We start from the raw sequence: 24,640 nt of genomic DNA on the forward strand, positions 1-24,640 counted from the left end.
TGTCACTTAATGTGGAATGGGAGCAGCCTGATTATGCTCAGAGCAAGGTTGCAAGAGTACAGGTTAATAGTTCTCATGGCAAGGGTAGGAAAGAGGCGCAAGGAAGGAACAACATATGAAAGAGGCAGGAATCTGAGGGCTTCTTCAGCTCCTTTCTCTTTTTAATACTGTTTCTAATCAGGCCATCTGGCCAGCAGCCTCTGCAGGCTGCTCGTACACCCTGAATTAGATGTATGGAAGTGGGTTGTTAGAACTATCCAGAAATATAAGCTGTTATATTTTAAAGCCTAACAATAAGTGAAAAGACATGGAATCAGACACTGTATTATGACTTGTGTAACATAAATGCTTCATTTACATGAACATAAAAATTTATCTTAATTCTATTATAAGTGCTCCTGTAGGACAGCAAAGCTTGCTTTCCTTTCTCCTTTTAGTATTTTTGAAGCAATCTTTTAAGAATTATTTTTAAAGACAGTCAAAATTTCAAAGTTAATGTTTTACTGTGCTGGTAATAATTTTAATAATAAATTATGAAATATTTTTATTTTTTCTAAATACTTTAAACTGAAACAATTTGGAAAATAATATTTCAAAATTATTTAAGAATAATTTAGGGTTGCATGAAAGAGAAAATTTGATTTAAGCTGGAGTTCTAAATTATATTGTCAGTCCTAAATACTTTTTCCCTGGCCTGGTAACTGCAATGAAATATGCATTGGTGGAAGGGGATGGAAATATTGAAAGAAAATTGTGTGTGAAGTATTGTTACATATTTGAGCTGATGTCTCATGCTGCCTTTTGTGGTTGTTTCAGCATTTTTCAGTAACTAGTCTTTTTAGCTATTCAGTATTTATTTCAATTTAAAGGCCTAGAAATCAGAAATGCTGGCTGTATATTGTGCTGAGCAAGCTAACTTAAGAGTTTTTTTCCGCTACTGTTACATCCGAGTTCATTATGACAGGGAAAAGCAGTACAAATGCACCACTTAGAATGGCATGACTTTTTCAAAGAACCTTTTGCAGAGATGGTGTTCCTGAATGTATTTTCATGTTATGTGGTTCAGTGTTCTCTTGCGTGCCAGTAAAATGACTTTGTACTACATTCATTTTGCATGCTTTCTCTGGTATTGTATAATTGAATGTGTTTATTCCAAGAACTCCAGTAACACTCTGTCTTGCCTTTTCACTCCATGTAGGAGAACAGAGAGACAGGGATGGAAAGTGTGATCGAAGAAGTGGCATGTTTCAAGTACGTTTCCCATTATTCTAATGATTCAGCTTTAGAAATGGAATGTCTCAATTAGTGAAAATGAGAGAATGAAACAAAGAAGGCTGAGTCATGGTGATTTCCCATGGCTTTAATCATGTGCAGAATTCTTAATACTGTTACTTAATTTCTACAGTGCCTGTTAGGCAGTGTTTGTTAGCTGTTCTAGTTAACGATTTATTCTCAGATGTTAAGAACCAGTGGACATAAAGCGTTTTGTTTGCTTCATTTTTTTTTGTAGGAAACCTGGATTAACAGGCAGAGGGCTGTATGAATTGAAACCAGAATGTGCCAAGAACTTCAATCTGTATTTCTATCACTTTTCAAGGGCAGAGCAATCAAAGGTAACTAGTAGTTTAACTTCCTGGGGCTTATTTTCTGTCTTTTTTTTTTTGTTTGTCTTTTTCCAAAGCTTACTTCTGTGAAGAAGTATTACCAGCTGGATATTAGAGGATTTTCCCAAGATTTTCCAGTGATTTCTGTGCCACTGGATCCTATGCCCTATACAGAGCTGTTGAAATCAGTGGGCATTCAGGAGCTTGTCTATGGGTTCCCTTGCATCTTATTTTACTGAAAGTATTTAAAACAATCTGTATTTTCCCTTACCTTTATGGAAATTGCCATTTTAGCTCGAACTTGCCTTACAGTTTTATGCTAGGAAAAGAATCCAGGCTGGCTCTAGAGGAAAGATGATTTTGAAGTTGCATGCCCTACTTTACAAGTAGAACATAAGACAAACTGCAAAGATATGAAGGCTTTCATGTTTATTTAAGGCTAGGAAAAAACAGTAACAATGTAGTAAAGCATGAATGCTTTTTTTTATTGGTTTTGTATTGGTACAGATTTTGAGTAATGCTGGCAATGTTCTTCTATTTCAGGCAGAGGAAGCACAGAGAAAGCTGAGAAGACAGAACAGAGAAGATACAGGTATTTATTTTTGAGAGGAGATGGGAGAAGAGGGAATCACATATCAAGCTGTGTATTGCCCTGACATTTATACCAACTAACAGCCTATTCAGGGCTAGAGTAGAAGTTGTTTAGAAATGAAGGAATTTCCCTTATATCTCCCTGGCTATAGTCAGGGATCTGATTTATCATGGAACCAGCCTTCTGAAGAGCTTATTCCTTTGACTGTTCTGTTACAAGCCATGCTGAATGGTGCAGCTTGTATTGGTAGCACTGTTTATCAAAGAGCTGTGTTCTGCCTTAGGACCATGGAAGGGTTTGGGTTGAAAGAAAGCATAAAGGTCATCTGGTTCCACCACTGTGCCATGGGTTGCTCGGTTAAATCAGACATTTTAATTGGGTGTTGCAAATTTCAACACGTGAGAAATGTCAAACACACCAATTTCCCTTTCAGCACTTCCACCACCAGCTCTTCCTCCTTTCTGCCCACTTTTTGCCAGCCTGGTGAACATCCTGCAGTCTGATGTCATGCTCTGCATTATGGGAACTATACTGCAGTGGGCAGTGGAGCACAATGGCTATGCCTGGTCAGAGTCCATGCTGCAAAGGGTATGGGTTTTTTATTTAAACTAATGCTTATGCTAATGGAGGAATGGTCATTAGAGTGTTTTGACATGATTTTATAGAGTTGAGTTGTTTACTTGATGTCTGAAATATACAGAATACTATGAATGAGAAATAAGTGGTATTTCCTGATATGCAAAACTAGGGAAACCCCTCTGCCTCTTGATGCAATTTATTTTTTAAGTGAATGGAAGACCCAGGTAAATTTCTAATGGGATGCACATGAGAGGGAAGAATTCTGCTTGAATCAGGGGCAGTAATGTTTTTTGTGGTAGAGAACCCATTAATCTGAGTTGTTGCGTATTAAGCAGCCATTGATTTTTTTCTTGATGCTCCTTTGCTTATTTTCCATTTAGGCAAAATCACTTTAGGAAAAAACCATGAAAGTGCACAAAAAAATTTTCTGACTTGAAAATGTATCTGCTTTTGAAAACTTTACTGAGCTGTTTGTTCCTTGCAATTTATAATGTTCTTTAGAAACCTGGATAGTTATTGCAGATTTTGGTGTCATGATCACCATTTTCTGAGATGTGCAGAGATGAGTAGTAAACTGCCATCCAGGGGCTGTTTATATTGGGCAGAGTTGTTGGTTTAAGGTCCAAATCCAAACTTGTTAAAAATATTGATGCATTTTTAAATAACATTTTGCAATGAAACCCCAGTTTTGAAACTGAGTATTAATTTTTTGACATCCAGTCTTACTGAGTGTATATTACCTTTTACAGCTAAGTTTAAATTAACATAAGCAGTTATGTATAACACAAAACAAGGTGAAAATGGAAAGATATATTAGTATTATAAATCACAACAATGTAGGTACATTTAGGTGATGTAAGAATGTTAGGTTTTGGAGTTACTTTGAGTAAAATAAGTTGGTTAGGGTTTTTTTTTTGACTGAACTAAAATTCAGCCATTCTCAAAACTGTGAAATTCATTAGGGACCTGTCACTTGCTCAGAGACTTTTGGCATTTCTCTGTGATGGTGCCATGCAGTAGTACTGCAACTTTCCCAAGTTGACCACTTTTGTCTTGGAATCGCTTGCAAAGGTGCATATGAGATAACTGCAAGAGGTGGCCCATACCTAGTGAGATCTTGTTAAATAGATGTGACTGACTGAGGAGAAATTAACTGTTGTTTATTAAAACAAACTAAAAAAAACTTCAAGACTCTCAACAGGTTTTGCCACTTTTTCTGTAGATACATGGCCTGTTGCATACTAGTTGTGTTACAAATTTTCTGGTGATTATCCTTCGTTTACATGGGTGTCAGTGTTGATTCCAGGCATCAGTAAACCTTTGGGTCTGGAGCATCCTGCCAATTTGTATAGGGTTGTGAAATGGCAGATGCAGCATGACAGAGTTTGCCACCAAGAATGAAGTATCTCAGCTTCAAAATGCCATTCAGACTATCATAGTCCTAAATAGAGTAATTACATTTTTTAAGTTCAAGGAGATTACAGCTCTTCACTGACCTGAAAATTAACATTATTTTAAAATGTGTTTCTAGAGAGAACAAATTTAACTTACAAATTTTAATTTTTTGTCACTAAACTTTGTGTATAAAAAGGACTTAAAGTCTGCTTTGTGCTTGTTCTGTCCAGAGACTTGTAATAGTAACATGCAGGGGGTAGGGAGAAAGATGAGAGGTACTGACTTCTCACTCACTGGTCAGGACAGCAAACAGAAAGAGGTAAGTATTTAATATGGATTTTATATGGTTTCAAACAAACACTGTTGCTCCTGTGTAATGTAGCTTTGGAATTCTGTATACAGAAATAACTTCAAATATATTCATAATATATAATTGTATTGTATGACTTTCCTGTTCCTTAATGAATTACTTAAACTATGTAACAAGATTATATGAATTATGTAAGAAAAGAACTAAAATTTGTAATTTTTACATAGGTTTTGCATTTGATTGGAATGGCACTACAAGAAGAAAAACAACACCTGGAGAATCTCAGTGAGGAGAATGTTGTAACATTTACCTTCACTCAGAAAATATCAAGTATGCCTTTCTTTTCAAATGTACAGCAAATTTGAAATAACTGAAAATGCCAGGATCTCATATTTTATTCTTTTGAAACTGTATTTACCAGAAGAATATATTTGTCTATGCATCAAAATGTTATCAAGTTGACTATAGATAAATGCTTTACTTGTGTAGATTCTGTGATGGTGCAATACTAAAGGCATTTTCTAGAGGAGAAATCCAGAATTTGAATAATTCCCTCTTGATCTGATTCTTAATGTCTTTGACATCTCAGTAAAGATTGCTGCACGTGATCAGATGCAATTGCAGAAATCATAGTTGCATTCTTAAATAGTCTTTTAATCTTGTCACTCCTTTGTATCATCTGACTAATGCCTCTGGTTTTGCTAACACATGAAAGTTGCATTTAAAGTAGTGGGAAATAAAATATTGGAGGTTCCCAAAATGAAAACAGCCAGGAAGCACATACAGTGCATTTCTTTTGTAAGAAAATACAGTCAGTGAGCAAAACTTTTCAGGATTTAGAAGTTATTAATGAAAAGGTTTGCAGTGGGGGAGAACTAAAAATTACCTATTGTGTCTTTGTTGAAGGAATTCTTCAGTTGCTGAACAAGCACTGGGGTTTCTTGTTTTTAATGTTAGTGAGTGATTAATTTGCCAGTAATGGTATAATCAATTCTCGTCGTAATTTTTCTCTCAGAACCAGGAGAAGCACCCAATAACTCCCCTAGCATACTAGCTATGCTAGAAACACTGCAAAATGCACCTCATCTGGAAGTGCACAAGGACATGATCAGATGGATATTGAAGGTAAATGTATTTTATATTACCTCTGAAAATCATGGAAATTAGCTTTTTGAAACTTTCCTAATTACATTGGGATGATTTCCTTATTTTCCATGTGTATTTGTTGTACCTAGTTTTGCTCTTATGGATTCCAATACTGCACATTGTATAGTCAGGATTATAGTATATATAGTTGTATTCTCATGACCCAAACAAATTAAAGTTTTTTTTTTTCTTACAGACCTTTAATACTATTAAAAAGCTAAGAGAAAGCTCTTCTTCAAGTCCCGTGGTTGAGACAGAAGGAAATATTATGGAGGAGGTAAAAGCAATCCGTAAGAGCTGATCTGGAACAGGTCTGGGTGGTGACTAGCAAAGGACTATATTTCTAATTGTAGCTCTAAATCAAACATGGGAAACATCAGTGACTTCTGAAAATCTGTCTCACATTTTATAGATCAAACTCATTTGTTTGAAGAACCTATTGGTAAGGTCCCAAAGCTGTGTTTCTTATATTGTCATCCTCCACATCTTTTACAATTCTACTCCATAGAATTGTGTGCAGTACAGTCACAGCATTAAATGTTTCTGCTGCTCCCATAATTTCAGACTCCATGGAAAGTTGCTAAAAGAAATGGTTGTCCATATATTTTTACCATGCAGGTCATTCCAGAGAAGCTCTGCTGATGTGTGTAGGTGGACATGACATTCTAGGTACTGCACACAGACCTTGGAACACTGTAGGGCTCCATTGAGGAATGCAGCTGCTGGGGAGGGAGAGCAGCGCCAGAGATGAGACATGTCACTCTCTTACCCTTCTGTCCTAGGAGTGCTTAAAGGGAAGAGGAATACAAAATGCAGTTAAAGTTTGAGGGGAAGAGGTTCCCCTTCTAGATCTGCAGTTCTCCCTGGCATTGAACACAAGCTAAAGAAAAGAGGGCACAAAATAACTCTGGTAGACTTTTCTTTTGTCTTTTATGAGATTTTCTTTGTTTTGAGGTCAGCAGAAGTTACATGTGGCAGTAGCTAAAATAAATAATCTGTTGTAACAAGGCTTCAGAAATGACTAAGTGAACAATACAATTTCAGAGTTCACGTGATAAAGACAAAGCGGAGAGGAAGCGAAAAGCTGAGATTGCCAGACTGCGCAGGGAGAAGATCATGGCCCAGATGTCTGAGATGCAACGGCACTTCATTAATGAAAACAAAGAACTCTTTCAGCAAACTCTGGAGGAGCTGGATACTTCAACCTCCGGAGCCCATGAAAATAGGTAAAGGCATCTTGTTTAAATGTTTTCTCATTAATGTTTACATCAGATTGTCCTATTGTTATTGCTTCAAAAAGCTCTTTTTTTTTTTGGATCTTGATGGAAAAATATTCATTAGTTTCTGAGACAAAAAAACAACAGTAAATGGAACGCTTCCCTCCCCCTCTCTGTCAGAATTGTGGGATAAATATAAACAGGCAAATAGCTTTTTGTACAAAATCACCCAATAAATTATTAATAATGCTGAAGAGACTATGCTATTAAGCATAGTAAATTGGAAATAGTTGATTATGTGTCTGTTGAAGATCTGGAAGAAAATCTGTTTGGTAGTTGGAAATACAAATTAGAGAATGCTAATGATTTTGTGGGGAAGTGGAGAGTGTTTTCAAAATTCATATCAGACACTTAAGGAATGGTGATGATGGAGGGCTCCAGATTCAGTTTCTGTGTTAAACTGGAGTGGATTATGCTATTGGGAGGGTTTTGAATTTTTTCTAGAAAATACATGCTACTTCCGGGCACATAGGAATTGTTATATAAATGCCAAAGCTGTTTTTTGTCAGGGAGCATTTATCATAAATTTAAGAAACTCACTAAGCACACATAAATCATGATCTGAATTATAATGTTTTTCAAATAATTTGCTCACTAATATTCTTTAAATATTCTAGCCCTGTAATTTCGGATGCAAAACTCACAGCCTTGGGTCCAGAGCAAACCAGAGTAGCTGAACCCAGACAGGTTGTTATGTGTATATTGTGCCAGGAGGAGCAAGAAGTTAAAGTGGATAGCAGGGCTATGGTCTTGGCAGCATTTATTCAACGATCAACTGTGTTGTCTAAAAATAGAAACAAAAGTACTCCAGACCCTGGTAAGTACTGTTTGTAGTAATCTTAAATATTAAAGAGTGTTGGGGTTACTGTGACAACAACATTTTTTCATCTGAGACAGTGACAGTCTTCTTACATTAACTGTTTGTGAACGGCTTCATTGTAATCAGTGGCAAAACTCCCATATTTTTGGCGAGGTAGAAATGTGTGTGCTGAATAATGTAAATCACTGTGAGGCATGAGCTCAGTGTTCTGCCATTCATTTGTGACAAATTATTTATAACTGTTGAAAAAACCCTGAAAATCAGAAGTGTTTGTTCTTAAGCCATGCCTGTAACATCTGAGAGAGGAGGTGTTAATGCGGTGCTTTAAAAGCAGAAGATGTACATTTTCTTCCTCTCAGTTATATCATCTGAAATGCCTCTTAGTGATAATAAAAAAATCTTGGCTTTAGGTACTTTGTGAAACAGATAGGTGAGCAAGGGCATTGTTACAAAGGTTTCTCTGGGTTCTGTGTGTGTAAACAGATAGAAATCTTTGCAATGAATTGTTTTGCCCTCTCACTCTGAAGATCAATGTCCTTGAACTCATTGTTTGATGGTGCTGAACCACCAACACTGCAGGTTGATCCTGGGGACTTGTACCAGGGCCCAACAGCTCTGAAAGCTTGGTTTGAAGCCTTTACGTAGAGTACATACACCCAAACCAAAGTAAAGTGATACTTATAAATAATTTAAACAGTTTAGGCTGTTATGGATTACTAATGTGTTTTATGCTTATTCACATGAACTACACTTCGGTGATAAAGTTAAATAATAGTGCAAAGGTGGCAACATTAATCTGCCATCAAGTCTTTTGATAAATGTTTATTTCAAAGTGGTTCGTTTTTTTCTTTCTTTTAAATACAGAAAAGTATGACCCCTTATTCATGCACCCAGATCTGTCCTGTGGAACACACACGGGTAGCTGTGGACATATTATGCATGCTCATTGTTGGCAAAGGTAAAAGGCTATATTTTTAGTTCAAATAACATGTTATGTTATCAGTTTGCCAGTGGCACTAATTTTAATGGCAAAATTCCTACCATGTAGTAAACTTGAAAAGGAATTTCAGGAAGTGATTAAAACAGCTTTCTGTTGGATAAAAAGGAGTAGAAATCAAATACTGTAAACATACTCAAAATAATTTTCATTTACTGTCATCTTGATAAAAAAGAGTCCAAAGCCATACATGGCAGCTTTCATTGCCTTTCCTTGTTTATCCTGATGCATAATTCTCTGTGGTGCACATATACCTGGAACTCAGATTTTTTGGGGGTTTTTTTTGCAGTTCACTGCTAGACATGTTTTTGCTGCTTCTTCTGCTCTCTGCTGAGGTTTTAAATGACAGTGCATTCCTTGCACTCTGAATTCCTCCAATGGATTTAATTTGAAGTAGAAACATTGATGACCTAGTTCAAGTTCATCTTCAACATAAGCTCAATTTTATCCTTTGTTTCCTAGCATTTTAATATAGCCTTTTGCAATTATTTTTTATTCTTTGATTTTTGGAGGCATATAAACATGCTTAGTGCTGTGTGGTGCTAATGCCATGTGACAAATTCGAACCATTGATGCCTCTGACTGTGATTAGGCCCTGCTTTGCTCCTTGGCATGGCTTCTGAAGTGCCTAATTTCAGATCCTGCCTTGTGTATGAAGAGTGTTAGGAGCTCCAAGAGATTCTGTGGCTATTACCACACACAGGTTTCATTTGTGGTCTTTGATGTCACTGCTCACTGAAGATAGGTTTTTAATCTTCTTGTGTAGCTCATGTACAGTCCTTTGTGGTCGCCATAACCTCCTGGAAATGCCCTTAGGTGCCTCTATTCAGATCATTTTGGGGTCATCACTGGGTATGCTTTAAACCACATCAGAGGCTTCTGGAATAGCAGTTACATTTAGCAAACCAGTGAATGCAGTTCCTTTTCCATAGAGGCTTTAGCCAACAGATTTTTTTTGGCTGCTGCCTTTTTGGTTGTGACCTGTAATAGAAAACACCCATGGATAATGCTCATTGCATCTTCCTAAAAAAAATTATGTAAAAACGAGTTGGGTTTTTTGGTTTGGTTTGCAGGGGGCTTTTGGGTTTTTTGGGTTATGTTTTTGTTTGTTTGTTTGTTTTTGTTTTTGTTTGGTTTGTTTGTTTTGTTTTGTTTTGTTTCTTAGTGGCTTTTGTTTGTTTGGGGGCCTTTGTTTGCATGTGGTGTTTTGTTTGGGTTTTTTTGTTTATTGGTTTGGTTTGGTTTTTTAAAATGCTTCAGCTTCTCTCTGCCTCATCCACTTTTTTCCTAAATGTACAGTTCAGACTTAACCATGATTTTAACAGCTCAGTGAACTTCAGCACTTTGGTAGATTTTGGTAGCCAAAAGCACTAATGCTTTATCAGTCAGAGGGTAGAGATTTTTCCTTCTGATAATAATCTTACCTGTATTTCAGGAAAGGCAAAACTGTGTCTTCCTGAGAATTTTTTAGTTTCTGTGTTCAAGTAATAATAATTTGCCACTAGCGTCTTCTCTTTTCTAAAGGTATTTTGATGCAGTCCAAGCAAAAGAGCAGCGAAGACAACAAAGATTACGAGTACACACAAGTTATGATGTAGAAAATGGTGAATTCCTTTGCCCACTTTGTGAATGCTTGAGCAACACTGTTATTCCTCTCCTTCCTCCACCAAGAGTTTTGTTTAACAGGTCAGTTTGGTTTATAAATGTCCTCAATAAATGTAAAAAACCAAGATGCCAAACCAGCCAACACCCCAGAGCCCCTTTCTGAATGTTTGTTGTCTTCTGTTCTGATAAACTCAAGCATATTGCCTGTCTTCTTCTTTTGGTTTTTGGATTTTACTTTGTTATTGTATATTAGGAAAGCATAGGACCTGCAGAAAAAGAACTGAATGTAGAAAAATGCATGGGCAGCAGAGAAAAAGCCCATTGAGAAACAGATGAATGATGTTGGAATGCCTATGAAATACTAATTCTGTCTTACAGATTGTTTTAACAGTCTTTTGGGGTTTTTTTTTTGACAGGTTAGACTTTTCAAGCCAACCAAACCTAACTCAGTGGATCAAAACAGTATCTCAGCAAGTAAAAGCCCTGCATTTACTTCGGAATGAAGACTGTGCAAGTAAGTCTGAGGAAATCTGTATATTTGTATGTGAAAATGTTATAATATTCGTGGAATAGACTAAGCACTTTGGTTCTGCCACAACAGAGTAGAGAAATGATGGTGTAAGTGGCAATAAGAGCTTGGGATTTCAGTTTCTGGTGATGGAATTTCAGATTCTGCTTCTGCACCTTTCTGTAATGTAGAAATTACATACGGGTGAATAATCAGTGATTTATTACTTTTTGTCTGTACAGGCCATTCTGGTCATTCAGAAAAAATGGATCAGCTACAGTTACCTGAAGGATTTAGACCTGATTTCAAACTGAAGTATGTATTTATATATTAACAAATCATTAAAAATTTATCATTAAATCATAACATGAGAATAGAGAGTAACTTCTGTGCTAGAAGGTCTCAATAATGAGGGCAAATATATGAATTTCTTTTTAATTAGAAAAGTTAATATTATTATGATGACATTGCAGTCCATCCCAGAAGTCCTAAGTAATTCAGTAGAATTTTAGACATGAATGTGCTAAGTTGTTGTGCAGAAACATGCTGCAGTTATATAAATTACAGCATGAAGATTAAGTTTTTGTACTCCTTGTAGCTGGATGAAGAATTCATCATTATAGGCAGCAGAACATGTACAACATGAAGGAAGACTATGAAATGGAGAGAATGTTAATATGTGATTTCATCTGTAAAGGTGTATTTGTATTTGGTTGCACATTCTCTTCACTTCAAGAGAAGGCAACAAAACTTGTTACATGGTGCACACCTTGGTCTGCCAGCTGCACACAAAATGCAAGACTCTTGTCCCAGCTGATGACAAGTTTAGCTTTCAGTCACACACATTTCTTGTAATTTAGCCTTGACTTTATTGTCTTTGAAGACTGTATATTCTTAACACTAAAATTGAGATTGGTTCTAAACAAAAAATCAAAGAACATCTGGGGATCTGTCACAAAAAAATGAGGTTGCAGAATACCAAAGAAGGATATTGGAGCTGTCGCTTAAATTTTAAAACTCCAGTTGTTCATCTGTGGGGTGAATGCTTATCATTAGAGGTACTATGCTGCCAGTGGAGGAAAGAATGAATTAGTAATATTATTTTCTTTGTTTCAGGAACCCTTATTCTGAGAGCATAAAAGAGATGCTGACAACTTTTGGTACGGCAACTTACAAAGTAGGCTTGAAGGTTCATCCAAATGAGGAAGACCCACGTGTACCTATCATGTGCTGGGGCAGCTGTGCTTACACAATACAGACTATAGGTACTCATCTGTTCATTTGGCACCTTTATAGGAGATTTTCAGAATTTGGTTTAACTCACAACAATAAATTTTGTTGTTTTATTTTCCAGAACGAATTTTAGCTGATGAAGATAAGCCATTATTTGGTCATTTACCTTGTCGACAGGTAAGGAACGAGTAGCAATTCCTTTCTGAATTGGTGGAAAAAAGAGGACTTCTGCTTCATTAGTGAGGAATGTCTACATTTTAAGTTATGGTTATTGGATAGTTTTATTTGTTGGACCCTATTGTTTAATTGATCTGTGTCTGATCATTAAACTATTTAAAACCTCATCTAGCAAAACTGTTACTTTTTTTCTTATAAATACATAATTTATTGAGGCTGCAGTTTCTCGTGGTAACAGTCAAAATAAGAATGCCAAAAGGAACTTGCATATTTGCATAAACATAAGTATCTGTCATAGACTTACACAATCAAACTGCCCCCATACACTGCAGTTGAGAGGCCTGAGAAAAATGCTGTTAAGTCAGAAGACTTTTTCATGTTGAGGAACTTCATTAACTGTGGCAGTGTCTCTTTTTCTTTGCTTTTACAGGATGACTGCCTTACGTCGTTAACGAGATTTGCAGCAGCTCACTGGACAGTTTCATCTCTTTCAGCAGTACAGGGTCACTTTTGTACTCTATTAGCATGTAAGTTTGACACCTTATGCTGTTTTTTTTGTGAAGATATATATGAGTACTTTCAGAATGACTGTTTGTACTGATTAGAAGAAGATTATTTTATGTAGTGGTATTAAGTAATAAACCAAGAGCTGCTATTTCCACCTATATGTGTTGTGTCAAGAAAAAAGACATTCTTTTGGACTGCAGCTCCAAGAGAAGCATGGATATTTTGCTGTGGAGGAGTTCTGTTGATTCTTCATTAGAGAAAGATACCTAGACCAAACAAGAAGGAGATGTGGTCCTTCACAAAAATAATCTATTTGAGCTTTAAACATGAATAAATTAATGTAGTGTGGAAAGGATATTTGCAGAAGTCTGTAATACATCTGCAAACTTCTCTCTCTTTGAAAAGTAGGATCTCTGATAAGACAGGACTTACTATGTAATGTCATATGTTAATTGAGAATTTTAATGAGCACAGCCAAAATGTTCCAAGCTTGAAGCATTAGTAGATACAGATGAAAGGTCTGAAGTTCAGCCTAATGAAGTAATTGCCTATGAGAGGACAGTTCTGAAAGGGTATTATAAAATGGGATAACTTTTAATATCTCCAGTCAGTAGAGCAGAGAAACTTTTAAAATGCATTGATATAGTGAAATTACTAATAGATGAAAACCAGCTACTTCAGCAAACAGTTGGCAGCTTTATGGGGAAAAACTTAATTGACATCAGTTTGTAACAGTGATGGTTGAGCTGTTTTCTATGTGAAGCAGAAAAGAAAATGCTTCTGGCTGTTGGACAGGAACTTTGCAATATATGGTGTTCTGAGTGTTTTGGGTTTTCTTGGAAACTTGAGTCAATATTTCTTCAAAGCTCTCCTTCCTTCCAACTGACAGAAGCAACTGTACTGCTTTTGTTTTTATGAAGGAAAAGTTTCTGCTATTTTATTTTTTCAGGCTTGGGATAATGAAAATTATGAGCTTTGATCTGTCTGTATTCTGTAAACAATACATAAAGATGACTTATTGAAAATAAGTTCGGTTTTGAAAGTTCCTTGGTCTGGTCATGTTTTTGATACAGAATTTTTCACACGTTTGGGTTGAGTTCTGTGGCTATATGCTGACAAAAAGAAAAGCATTTGAAATCTGAGTCGTGGTGAAATGTTTGCTAATAGAAATAGCTTCCAACTGTCACATGTCTTCAGCTCTCAATTTTTTTGGCCAGCAAGGCAGCAGTCTTCAACTGAAGTATTTTTAAGTTGTCATGATGAGACTATTTTTTAATCTAGTAGTGTTTTTAAACTTGGCAGCTTAATACTTATAGCTGTATTGTAAAATATACCCAGAGCTGCAGCTTTATTACAAATCAGATTTTACTGCTTGGAGTAAAGAAGTAAGCAACTGTTCCTTGATTGTTACTTAAAATATCTTGTAGCATTTTTTAAAACACTGAATTTCTGTTTACTTTTAAATGAAGGTGCTTGGAATTCATTAAGTGTGTGAATTTCTATTGTCAGCTGGAGTGCTTTGGTTAACACTTTGTGGTTACTGTAAATACTATAGAGAGGTAGAGACCAACACCTAGCTCTACCTCAATTAAAGTGATGAATTCAAGAGACTGTAGCGAAGAATTTTTGAGTTTGTAAGGCAAATGATTTATGTGAGGCACATTCAGGCAGTCTTGTGAAGCTAAGCAAATTGCAGAAGTTTTATTTGAGCAGCTGTCCAAGAGACAACCATCAGTGTTCCTGTTTAGTCACTATTGTTTTGTTTTAATACAATAAAATAGGCAAGACTCTTTTCCAATAATGTTGAACAGTTCTTGAATTGACTCTGGAGAAACAGGTATATTTGTATTTTAAGTTCTTTAAGCATGTAAATGAAGGAGATGGCTCTCATTTTTTAACTGAAGTAGACTAAAATGTTTTCATGTATAGATGTTCAATTAACATTTTTTTTCTCTCCAAAATACTTAGCACTGGTGCCTAATGAAAAAAATGGGAATCTTCCTTGCATACTTGATATTGACATGTTTCATTTATTGGTAAGTATTTCTTAATATATATTAATAACGTTTTGATCCAGTAAGCACTACATAAAACCTATCGAAAACTTTCTCTTTAGTCTGGGTTAGGAGCCTTTCAAAATGTTCAGGTTTTTAGTACTTTTTCACTACTTAATACACTTTGAAGACTTTTTAAATTTAATGAAAGTATTCTTAATAAAAGTATTAAATTAAAGGTATTGAGTAAAAGTATTATTTTCTATAAATTAAAAAGGGCAAGATGAGACAGAATGCATACTCTTTGTCTGTTAAAAACCCCAAAATAAATGAAAACCAACCCCCCCCCCCCAAACAAAACAATAAACCCAAAAAACAAACAGACTCAAAACTCTCCTGATAGATAATTGTTGTTCTCTTAAATAATGTCTGTGTAATTAGCTTTAAAATTAGCCTTATGTAGTATGCTGCCTCCAAGGGGTGTAGTTGCAGCATGGGCAGAGAAAAGGAGAAGATTCAAAAGGAGAAGGAATGTACCAACTTTCTTGTTTTCTTTCACAGGTAAGCTTGGTGCTCTCTTCCCCTGCCATACATTGTCAGGATTTTTCAGGGGTTAGTCTTGGCACTGGAGATCTTCACCTGTTTCATCTTGTTACTATGGCACACATAATACAAATTTTAATTACCTCATCAACAGGTAATGCTACTTTGCCTCAACTTCTATTGAAACAATTCCTCCAGTCTTTACTTAGGAAAAAAGCTATGGTGCTGCTGGTAAATGTGTGCACTTCACGGTTACAAAATAGAATTGTTGGTGCTGTCTTTGAGCCCACAAAGAGTACTGATAAATTGTACTCTGACTCAAAGTTCAGTCAGTTGTCTTTATTGCTCTACTCCAGGAGTTTCTTGGAGCATAGCTAGTAATGAATCTTGGCTTTCCAGCTACTGTAGCAGTACCTGGAAGTGTTTATTTGCAGCCTTGGCTTAGGCATTGGATGATGAATGATATGCAGTTAGCACAGTAAGGAATCAATGTATCTCCTGGCAAGAGGAGCTGGATAAGGTGTAGTTTGCCAAAAGCAAAGAACTCCAAGCAAGTATGTCAAGAAACCCAACCAGCTGAACAGCTGAACCAGCACCTCACTGGAGCTGACAATAGCACAAACTTACACATCAGATGTGCAGCAGAAAACTGCTGTCCAGTACCTCATATTCTATCTCAATGGAGTACTTCACTTAGTTTTGTCATTTTTATCAGAACTGGAAAAAATACATTTTTGTTGTGTAAACATGTATATAGGAAACAATTTGTTAATTATTTATTTCTTCTTCAGAAGAGAATGGCATGGACCAAGAAAACACTAACAGTGAAGAGGAAGTAGCTGTGCTTACACTGTATAAATTTCTTTGCCAGTGTACAGGAAGGTAAAATCATGATTTTTTTGCTAGAATTTTATGTTATTTTTCTCCCTCCTGAACTGAGCATTAACTACTGACTGAATTCTATACACCAGTGCTGTCAAAGGTGATACTTTTAACTTGGCAACTCTTACATCTTGTTTCTAATCCAGCACTGCTAGATTCACTTAAGTAACTATTCCTGTAAATTCACCTGTGATCAGGAAGATAGCTGCTCATGAAGATTGTGTTTGGAAATATTTTTTTTAGTCAGTTTGCAGAATCTGTAATCGGCAGTGTCTGAGTACAGTTAGGATGAGAATGGCTTTGAATGGAAAGGAAGTAGGTTTTAGGTATTAGGAAGAACTTTATTTAGGTATTAGGAAGAAGTTGTTTCCTGTGAGGGTGGTGAAGCACTGGCACAGGTTGCCCAGAGAAGTTGTTTATGCCCTATCCCTGGCAGTGTTCAAGGCTGGGTAGGATGGGGCTTTGAGCAGCCTGGTCTATGAAAGGTGTCCCTGCCCATGGCAGGGGGATTGGAATGAGATGGTCTGTAAAGTCCCTTCCAATCAAAACCATTCTGTGATCTGAAATGTTTATGCAGAATTCTCCTTATATTACTGTCTCGGTTACATTTTTATGAATCTCTGGTTTGTTGTTTTTCTTGGAGATTGCTTTGAAACAAGCACTTTGCATAGTGATTGTTTCAGCTGAAGTCAGTAATTTAGTATGCAGTGTGACTGCTGACTTACTAAATATAGCTCTCAAACTGAAATGATTAAATAAAAGCAAACTTTTTTTTCTTTCATTCTCTGAAGTGCCTTGAAAGAAATTTCCTCAGGCTGGCACCTGTGGAGGAATCTAAAAGCTGGAATCATGCCTTTCCTGAGATGTTCTGCTTTGTTTTTTCATTACTTAAATGGAGTCCCAGCACCCTCAGAAATTCAAGGTATTGTCTGCTTTGTATTAAATCAGTTTTCAAGACATAAACATTAATGGTCAAAATAAATCATATTTGAACTCTCTTGTCTGAAGAAGCTGATTGAATGGATATGGGCTTGTTACCAGTGTAGCATCATGTCAGCATAATGAAAAAGGAAAAAAAAATTACTTGTTTTTAAAATGTATTTTTAATATAGAGGTAAATGCTATTCTAGATTACTTAACATAGAGATTTATTCTCTTCTTCTTAATAATGAAATTTTGATTGTTTCAAAGCTCCTATGGATTGTTGTTTTCAAATGAGACTTGCTTTTGCTTGCATTGATTTCATTCAATCAGCATCTGCTAATAATTAATATTAAGGCCAGGTAGGATGGGACTTTAGGCAGCCTGGTCTAGTGAAAGGTGTCCCTGCCCATGGCAGGGGGGTTGGAATGAGATTGTCTTTAAGGTGCCCTCCAATCCAAACCATGGATTATTATATCCAGTATATACTATTATATCTCTGTTTATATTATAAATTCACTGTTACACCCCAGATAATCGATGTTGGTAACATTCTTTACTGTCCTCCACATATGGCATATGTAGGGATAGAATGTAAATCTGAAGGTGGTCATAAAAAACATTTTAAAAATGAAGTTGTGAGAATTACACCATTTTTGTTTTTCAGTAAATGGAGCAAACCAGTTTGAACACTTATGTAGCTATCTTTCCTTGCCAAACAACCTCACTTGCCTTTTTCAAGAAAACAGTGAGATTCTGAACACGTTAATAGAAAGGTAAGTTGTAGTTTTGTGCTTAGTTTTAGTATAATAAAGAATCCTGCACAAGACAGTAGTGTAAGTATTCTCCCAGGAATACCTATGGGAGTGAATCATAGAACAGTGTTTATGAAGGAAGTGTTTTGAGAGAAACCATTTTGGTTGTAGTGGTGTTTTAATAGATGTACTTTGGATCTTTTGCTCATTTGTATTTCTATCATCTATTGAAGTTAAAAGCCAATTTTTTTTTCCTTGTAGTTGGTGCAATAACAATGAAGTAAAAAGATACCTGGAAGGCAAGAGACATGCTATCAGGTAAACATAAAAAGATTTTAAGCAGAGACAGGGAGAAAAACTTTAATGTTGCAGCTTTCTCCAAGTACTTTTTCTAATGGGTGTTTATAATAACATAATATCTGTTCTGCTTTGTTGAATAATAAATATATTAGGGAAGAAGTGATTTTTTTTAATATTGTAAGAAAAGGAAATATTGCTTTAATGAGCAGATTTTAAAGGCAAAGTTTATTATTGGGGTTTTATTTAGAGTGATGTTCTGTCATAAAATTTCATCTGATGTTTCCTATTAGTTTGTACCTTCTGGTGCAAAAAATATGATGTTGCTAAAAGATGTGTATAACCTTTCTTTAAATATACCATGCATTGAAGAGCTTTTTAAATTGTCTTTTTAAAGAATCCAATTCCTTCAGTAAAGCCAGCACTGAGTCAATTGCTGAAAAGAAAATCAGCTTTTCATACATTTGTTCTTGCTGCACAATTACTTTGAATTCAGAATGCATTTAATACTTAGTGGGTGTAGAAAAGCATTTAGGGTGTTGTTCTTTCTGAAGGCTGGGTGAAAAATAGTGGTTAACAATTATCCTAATAATTAGAAATGAATGTGAAGTTCACAGTGCTGTCATTAAAAACATATCCCTGCTTTTTAATCTCCTGTGCTAAATACATAAAGGCGATCTTTTAACATTGTGCATACAATAAGGCTGTGATAAAAATAGAAATTAAACACTCAATCTGTGAAAACCAGACCATTTAACAGAATTTCTTACACAGTAAGAGTATTTTGGTTGTGTAATTGATTTCCTGCTACATGTGATTGTTGGGATCTTTTCTATGTGTTCGTTTTGCTGATTCTCACCTGCTCTTCCCAAGCTTATGTCTAACCTGACAGTGATGATTTCTTTTTCCTCTCAGCATGTTCTTGTACATTGCTTCTGTTACAAAATTCCATTTGCATTTCACAGTCTAATTTGTATTATTTCTAGAATTGAAGATTATTAGAATTTTGTGTATAGTATCTGTTCCTTTTAACTATATTTCAAATATATAAGTATTTGATATTAAACAGGTCCTTTACATAGCATGCATATTTCATTCTCTTCAGGATACAACTTGAAAGTCAGACTATTTTCCATACAATATCAGTGACAAAAAGAAAATACAAACAAACTGATACAGGAGAGAAAAAATATTTCTTTAAATCTGTTGTGACCTCATAATTAGGTTTGCTAAAAGTATACAAATGACATGTACTTTCCAGCTCTGCATTTTCTCAGGTTCATAGAAAATAAGACTAAAAAAAGGGGAGGAGGTTTATTTGAGAGATGCTGTGTGTTCGTCTTTTTATGTGCTACCATTTTACTCAAAGAATGGCAGAAAAGAGGGAAACTTTAAAAAATTAATTACTCACAGATGCTGTTTAGATGAGTGAGGAAAACATGAATGAGTTTGAAGCTGCTTGTGTATTATTCATTTAAATATGAGCGCTGATTTGATTGCTTTATTCTAGCTATGCAAGAGAATCCAACAAATTAATAGACCTTCCGGACGACTACAGCTGCCTCATTAACCAAGCATCCAATTTCTCGTAAGTTGTGTGCAATTACAGAGCACCCCAAAGTCTGCTGCTCCTTTCATCAACTGGGAAACCTTTAACCTGAAGGTCTCAGAAAGTTGTGTATGGAATCATAAAGGGCACATGGCATTTATCAGCCAAACTGCCCTGTATTTCAGTGAAACAGTGAAATAGAAATTTTGGCTGTTAACTGTATAAATGTTCAAAAGTAGTTCTGAATCTTTTTACTATCTAGAGTTTACACATACAGTGGGTTTCTTTTTCTGTCTTTTTTCCTAACGAAAGGTGTCCGAAATCAGGTGGTGACAAAAGCAGAGCCCCAACATTGTGCCTTGTGTGTGGGACCATGCTGTGTTCTCAGAGTTACTGCTGTCAGACTGAACTTGAAGGGGAAGATGTTGGAGCCTGTACTGCACATACGTACACCTGTGGTTCTGGAGTGGGCATATTCCTTAGGTAAGGAGCTGAACACCTCTCCTCTCATTACTAGGTTAGATGGTGTGTACAGTCATTAAATGAAGAGTTCTATATATGTGATTGCAGGCAGTGTTTTGTTAACAACAGGGATGCCTAAAAACTGAAGTGTGTTCCTCTTCCTGTGCTTTGGTGTATGGTTCAGAGGTTGCTTCTTTGAAGATAAAATTTCAAAGAAAGTTCAGATTTCATTTTCAAGGGAATTTGTTTTGCCTGTGCATTTATTTCTACTCAAGTATTACAAAATGATGAAGGTAAATACTTTGATTTTGTTGCTGCTCTTGCTGGTGAAAACATAAAAATTCATTTTAGTTGTCTTCCTGCATACAGGGAAAGGTTATATAATGTCTGTTTTCACTTTGGCAAAGATTAATGAGGAGTAAAATTGTTTTATTTTCGTGTGGTTCTCTTGAGTATTTTATACCGCTTGCACATATTAAGACATGAAATGACATTGTTTTAACTGCTACTGAGGAGTTATAACAGGAAGAGAATGAGAGATGTAGTTTAAAAAAAATGTGCCTTTGAAAATCTGTACGTGCAGATTATACAGAATGAAAGTAGGTGAGAACTGGAAAAGCAGTGTCTATGAAAGTATGAGACATTATTCACCTAAAAATCAATACCTAAAAATCTTGTCTCTGTTTCTCTCCAGAGTACGAGAATGTCAGGTGCTATTTTTAGCTGGGAAAACAAAGGGCTGTTTTTATCCTCCTCCTTATCTTGATGACTATGGAGAGACAGACCAGGGACTCAGGTAAATATTTTAAAAACTGTGTCTTTTAAAGACAGGAATTATAGAACTATCTATAATTAGGAAAAATAACTTTTAATGTTATCTTTTCATTTTAATTATATAGGTAACATTATTTTTTGACATTGCTGCTGCAACTAGTATCTTCAGATGTTTTAATGTTAATATGTGGGTTTAGGTCAAAAATATTTCATGGATGATCTTCCCCAAATTAAAAACAGTTGTCCTGAAAACTGCCTAAAGTTAAATCTTTCTAGCATCTATGAAGTTGACCAGAAACTAAGGCTGAAAATTTCATTTGTATCTAGTGCATTTGATTTTATAACCTATGTTAATTTAATACCAAGTGGAAATACTATGATATTTTTTTATTCAATGTGGTAGTTCTTTGTCGTAACTCCTATCTCTGCTTCCTATATGAGGATAATTTAGGGGCTTGATATTGTTAATGCTTGCTATTTCTGAAACTGGCCAAAATCAGAGAATATGAACTGGTTCAACCCAGAGAGGTTGCTAAAACCCTGCATTTGGAGTTCTGTGGGTTGGATTTGAGGTTCCCAGAGGCTGGAGGGAACTGTTGAGCTGTACGGAAGGGGCACCAGACAAGGTAGTGCTGCAGGTTACTCATCCAAATGCCTATTGATTTGCTCTGATAACAGAATAATGTTAAAGGGTTATCTAAATGTTGTAGTATTTTATGGGGTTATTTAATACTTAGTATGTCACGCATGAGTGTTTGTGCTTAGTTGCAGTGTTTTATCATTCCTGATAAGTGTTATCTCCTTTTCAGACGTGGGAATCCCTTACATCTGTGCAAAGAACGATTTAAAAAGATTCAAAAACTCTGGCAACAGCACAGTATTACAGAGGAAATTGGACATGCACAAGAAGCAAATCAGACTCTAGTTGGCATTGATTGGCAGCATTTATAATGATTATCTGCTGAAGACTGGAACTTTATTAAAGATTTTTGTAATTCAGTAAGCTTTTCAAAGGAGGGATGAGGAAAAAAGTCTAAGGAAAAAACCCCCAACAAACTCAGTCCTGTTATTTAATCCTTGTTTTACAATGTATTTCATAAAGATACCAATTAACATTAATCAAGTAAACTTCTTTCTATGTAAGCAAATTTTATTAGTCCTATAATTTGCACTGTGCTTCCTTCACAGAAATGTCTTGGGTTATGAACCTGGGCAAATGAACTTAAGTTTCTGATAAAAAAAAGAACGACTCTTTTTGGAAGTCTGACTATGATTTTTCACATGAACTGAAGAGAAAAAGACTGCTGAAACAGAAACTAGATAGAGCACAATTCTGGATTGTGTTTTGCCCCTTGCTAGTAATCTGAGCCGGTTTATTTATTATTCTGCATTTTAATACTTATGCTGTGTGTACATGCAATGGAATGAAGTAAGGAAGCAAATAATGTAGCAAATGGATGTTTCTGTCTGCATCAGTGGGTAATTCACTCTTTCATGTGGTGTATCTAAAAAGGATTTTGTCATTTGTACTCTTGCAGCTTTCTTGCTTCCAGTTGTTTTCTAACTAAAAAAACCTAACACTAGCTTTACAAGTAAAATAATTTAATTTAAAGCTTTTTCCAGAGCATTGCACTTCTTAGAATTATGTCTTTTTAAATTTTAATTTAGCTGGGAAACCCTTTCACTTTCAATTACGTGATTGGTTATTGGTATTCAAGGATTGACATTGTACTTTAGAAGTTATTTTAAGATAACAAGAATATGTAAAAGTCATGAAAGCTAATTTTATGTTAATTTTCAGAAGCACAGAAGATAATTTTCTTCATTTTTCTTAACAGTCAACTTTTAAGGTGCAAATCCTGTCTTCTTTTTGTTGCAGATAACCTGAGTGGTTTCCTCTGGCTTTGCAGAGCCACAGTCACACTGCCCACATTTTTGATTTTTGATCATTTTTCCTGTTGTCCCATCAAGTATATTTACTTTTTGGCTTGATTTAAAGCTCTGTAAAGATGTTTGCATATAGTATATTTTATAAATATATTCTATAACTGCGCAGATTTGCACTTGATATGAGGGTGCCTGAAGGCAGTGAGTTTTCTAGTTGTATGTAATTAGACCTCCAAGGTGTCTCTAAAAATCACATTATGCTTACTGATTTAAAATAAAATCCATTACCTTTCCCTCTCCTATCTTCTGACAAATTAGTAAAATCTTAATTTACATAGTTCTGTTCCCTTAATAGTCTGTGGTTCTTTTAGTTAAGTCTTAATTTCTGACTGCGTCTCAGCCCGGATAAACAATTCCCTTCACTGTCTGCCAGGTCTTCAGTTACACTTGGTCTGACTGAATTGTTCCTATTTTTACAGATTTAATGCTTCAGATAAATTTTGTATATTCATGGTGTACAGGACAGTTTTTCAAACATTCAGTAATAGTATTGAGTGAAGATGTGAAGTATCAAATAAAGAAACTTGGCCAATGTGGGTTTCCTTTTCTTACCATCAGTACAGACTGCTTTTGTCTCTGTTACCTGTCATAGATTGGGTCATTAAAATATTGCCATCACTTTTTAGGAAGAAACATGGAGAAGTTGCAGGGGAAAATGACATTTGATGCTTTATCTTTGCCCTTCCCTTCTTAAGGTAGTTGACATACCAACAATTTTCTGTGCATGGTACTTAGAAATCCCACTTTTTTGGTGATGTTACTATTCTTTGCTTTTTAAGCTGTGTGCCACAATTTTAAATAATGTGTAACTGCATTGAAAAGCTCTTTTCCTGTAATCATAATATTAAAAAGATAATCAATGATTCTGACAGATTTCTCTGTGCAAACCAAAATACTGACAAGAAGGATTTTTTGTTTTTCCTCTGGGATCAGAGTTGGATGCTGCAACCAGACACTTGCAAAGTACACAATTTGTGATTTTTTTTTGCAGTTTGGTCATTCTTTACTCAAGACTTCTGTTTTCTGATTTGTTTTGCATGTGTTTATATTAATGTAGAAATATTTATATATAACATTGTTTCAGTATCAGGGAAATAATATCTGTAATAAATTGGCTATAACGTTAATATTTATGGATTATGTGTACAATCTGGAATATATTATGTGTGTGGGGGAAGGAAAAAAAACCAACAAAAAGTCCCAGATACAAAACTGTCATAACAAAATACAAAACAAAGCTGAAGGCATAAAGTATGAGCTTTTCATGTCAACGTTCAATAAGTACTTTCTAAATGTTGTTTCTAGAATTTTGCTGAGCTTGTTCCTTCAAGTGTGCCCCTTGTTAATCACAAGCTGACAGAAATACCTGGATGTGCAACATCTGCAATTCCCTGGCTATAAGTGTAAGATGATTATATTATTAGTGTCACTTGCTTCAGTCAGCTAAACCTTTCTTGACCTCTACCAAAAAGTCTAATCATCTTTTTAAGGGATTGTAAGTTACATTTTATAAAGGACGCACATCAGTAATGTTACTTACTCTGTTCATACTAGAAGGTAACACTTTTTGCTCCCCCCAGTCTGCAACAGGAGGCTCACTTTTACTCTGCTGAAAGTCTATAACCAAGATAACAAACCCCTGATGCTTTCTGACTGGTGCCAAGAGCCAGTGCTGCCACAGCTCTCCAACCACTTCATGTGCTGTTACAGGGAATTTGGCTGAGATGAAGTGCTCATGGGTTCTCAAGACTATTTCCATTTTCAGC

General features: G+C 35.6%; 1 protein-coding gene across 1 annotated transcript in view; it reads left to right on the plus strand.

Annotated features, from left to right (window-relative positions):
- UBR2 (ubiquitin protein ligase E3 component n-recognin 2) overlaps positions 1-24,001 on the plus strand; it is a 50,688-nt gene extending 26,687 nt beyond the window's left edge. The window contains exons 21-46 of the mRNA XM_031059916.1: positions 1,199-1,251; positions 1,511-1,613; positions 2,148-2,196; positions 2,630-2,784; positions 4,708-4,810; positions 5,496-5,605; positions 5,823-5,903; positions 6,671-6,852; positions 7,521-7,720; positions 8,588-8,681; positions 10,245-10,406; positions 10,742-10,839; positions 11,076-11,148; positions 11,950-12,098; positions 12,188-12,243; positions 12,674-12,770; positions 14,719-14,786; positions 15,306-15,441; positions 16,079-16,169; positions 16,961-17,091; positions 17,758-17,866; positions 18,107-18,163; positions 19,653-19,730; positions 20,004-20,174; positions 20,848-20,949; positions 21,737-24,001. Of these exons, the coding sequence (XP_030915776.1) occupies positions 1,199-1,251; positions 1,511-1,613; positions 2,148-2,196; positions 2,630-2,784; positions 4,708-4,810; positions 5,496-5,605; positions 5,823-5,903; positions 6,671-6,852; positions 7,521-7,720; positions 8,588-8,681; positions 10,245-10,406; positions 10,742-10,839; positions 11,076-11,148; positions 11,950-12,098; positions 12,188-12,243; positions 12,674-12,770; positions 14,719-14,786; positions 15,306-15,441; positions 16,079-16,169; positions 16,961-17,091; positions 17,758-17,866; positions 18,107-18,163; positions 19,653-19,730; positions 20,004-20,174; positions 20,848-20,949; positions 21,737-21,878 (2,850 nt within the window). The 3' untranslated portion in view covers positions 21,879-24,001. The remainder of the gene's footprint in view (positions 1-1,198; positions 1,252-1,510; positions 1,614-2,147; positions 2,197-2,629; positions 2,785-4,707; positions 4,811-5,495; positions 5,606-5,822; positions 5,904-6,670; positions 6,853-7,520; positions 7,721-8,587; positions 8,682-10,244; positions 10,407-10,741; positions 10,840-11,075; positions 11,149-11,949; positions 12,099-12,187; positions 12,244-12,673; positions 12,771-14,718; positions 14,787-15,305; positions 15,442-16,078; positions 16,170-16,960; positions 17,092-17,757; positions 17,867-18,106; positions 18,164-19,652; positions 19,731-20,003; positions 20,175-20,847; positions 20,950-21,736) is intronic.
- The last annotated feature ends 639 nt before the right edge of the window (positions 24,002-24,640 follow it).

Source organism: Geospiza fortis, unplaced genomic scaffold, assembly GCF_000277835.1.
Source record: "Geospiza fortis unplaced genomic scaffold, GeoFor_1.0 scaffold41, whole genome shotgun sequence".
NCBI lineage: Eukaryota > Metazoa > Chordata > Aves > Passeriformes > Thraupidae > Geospiza > Geospiza fortis.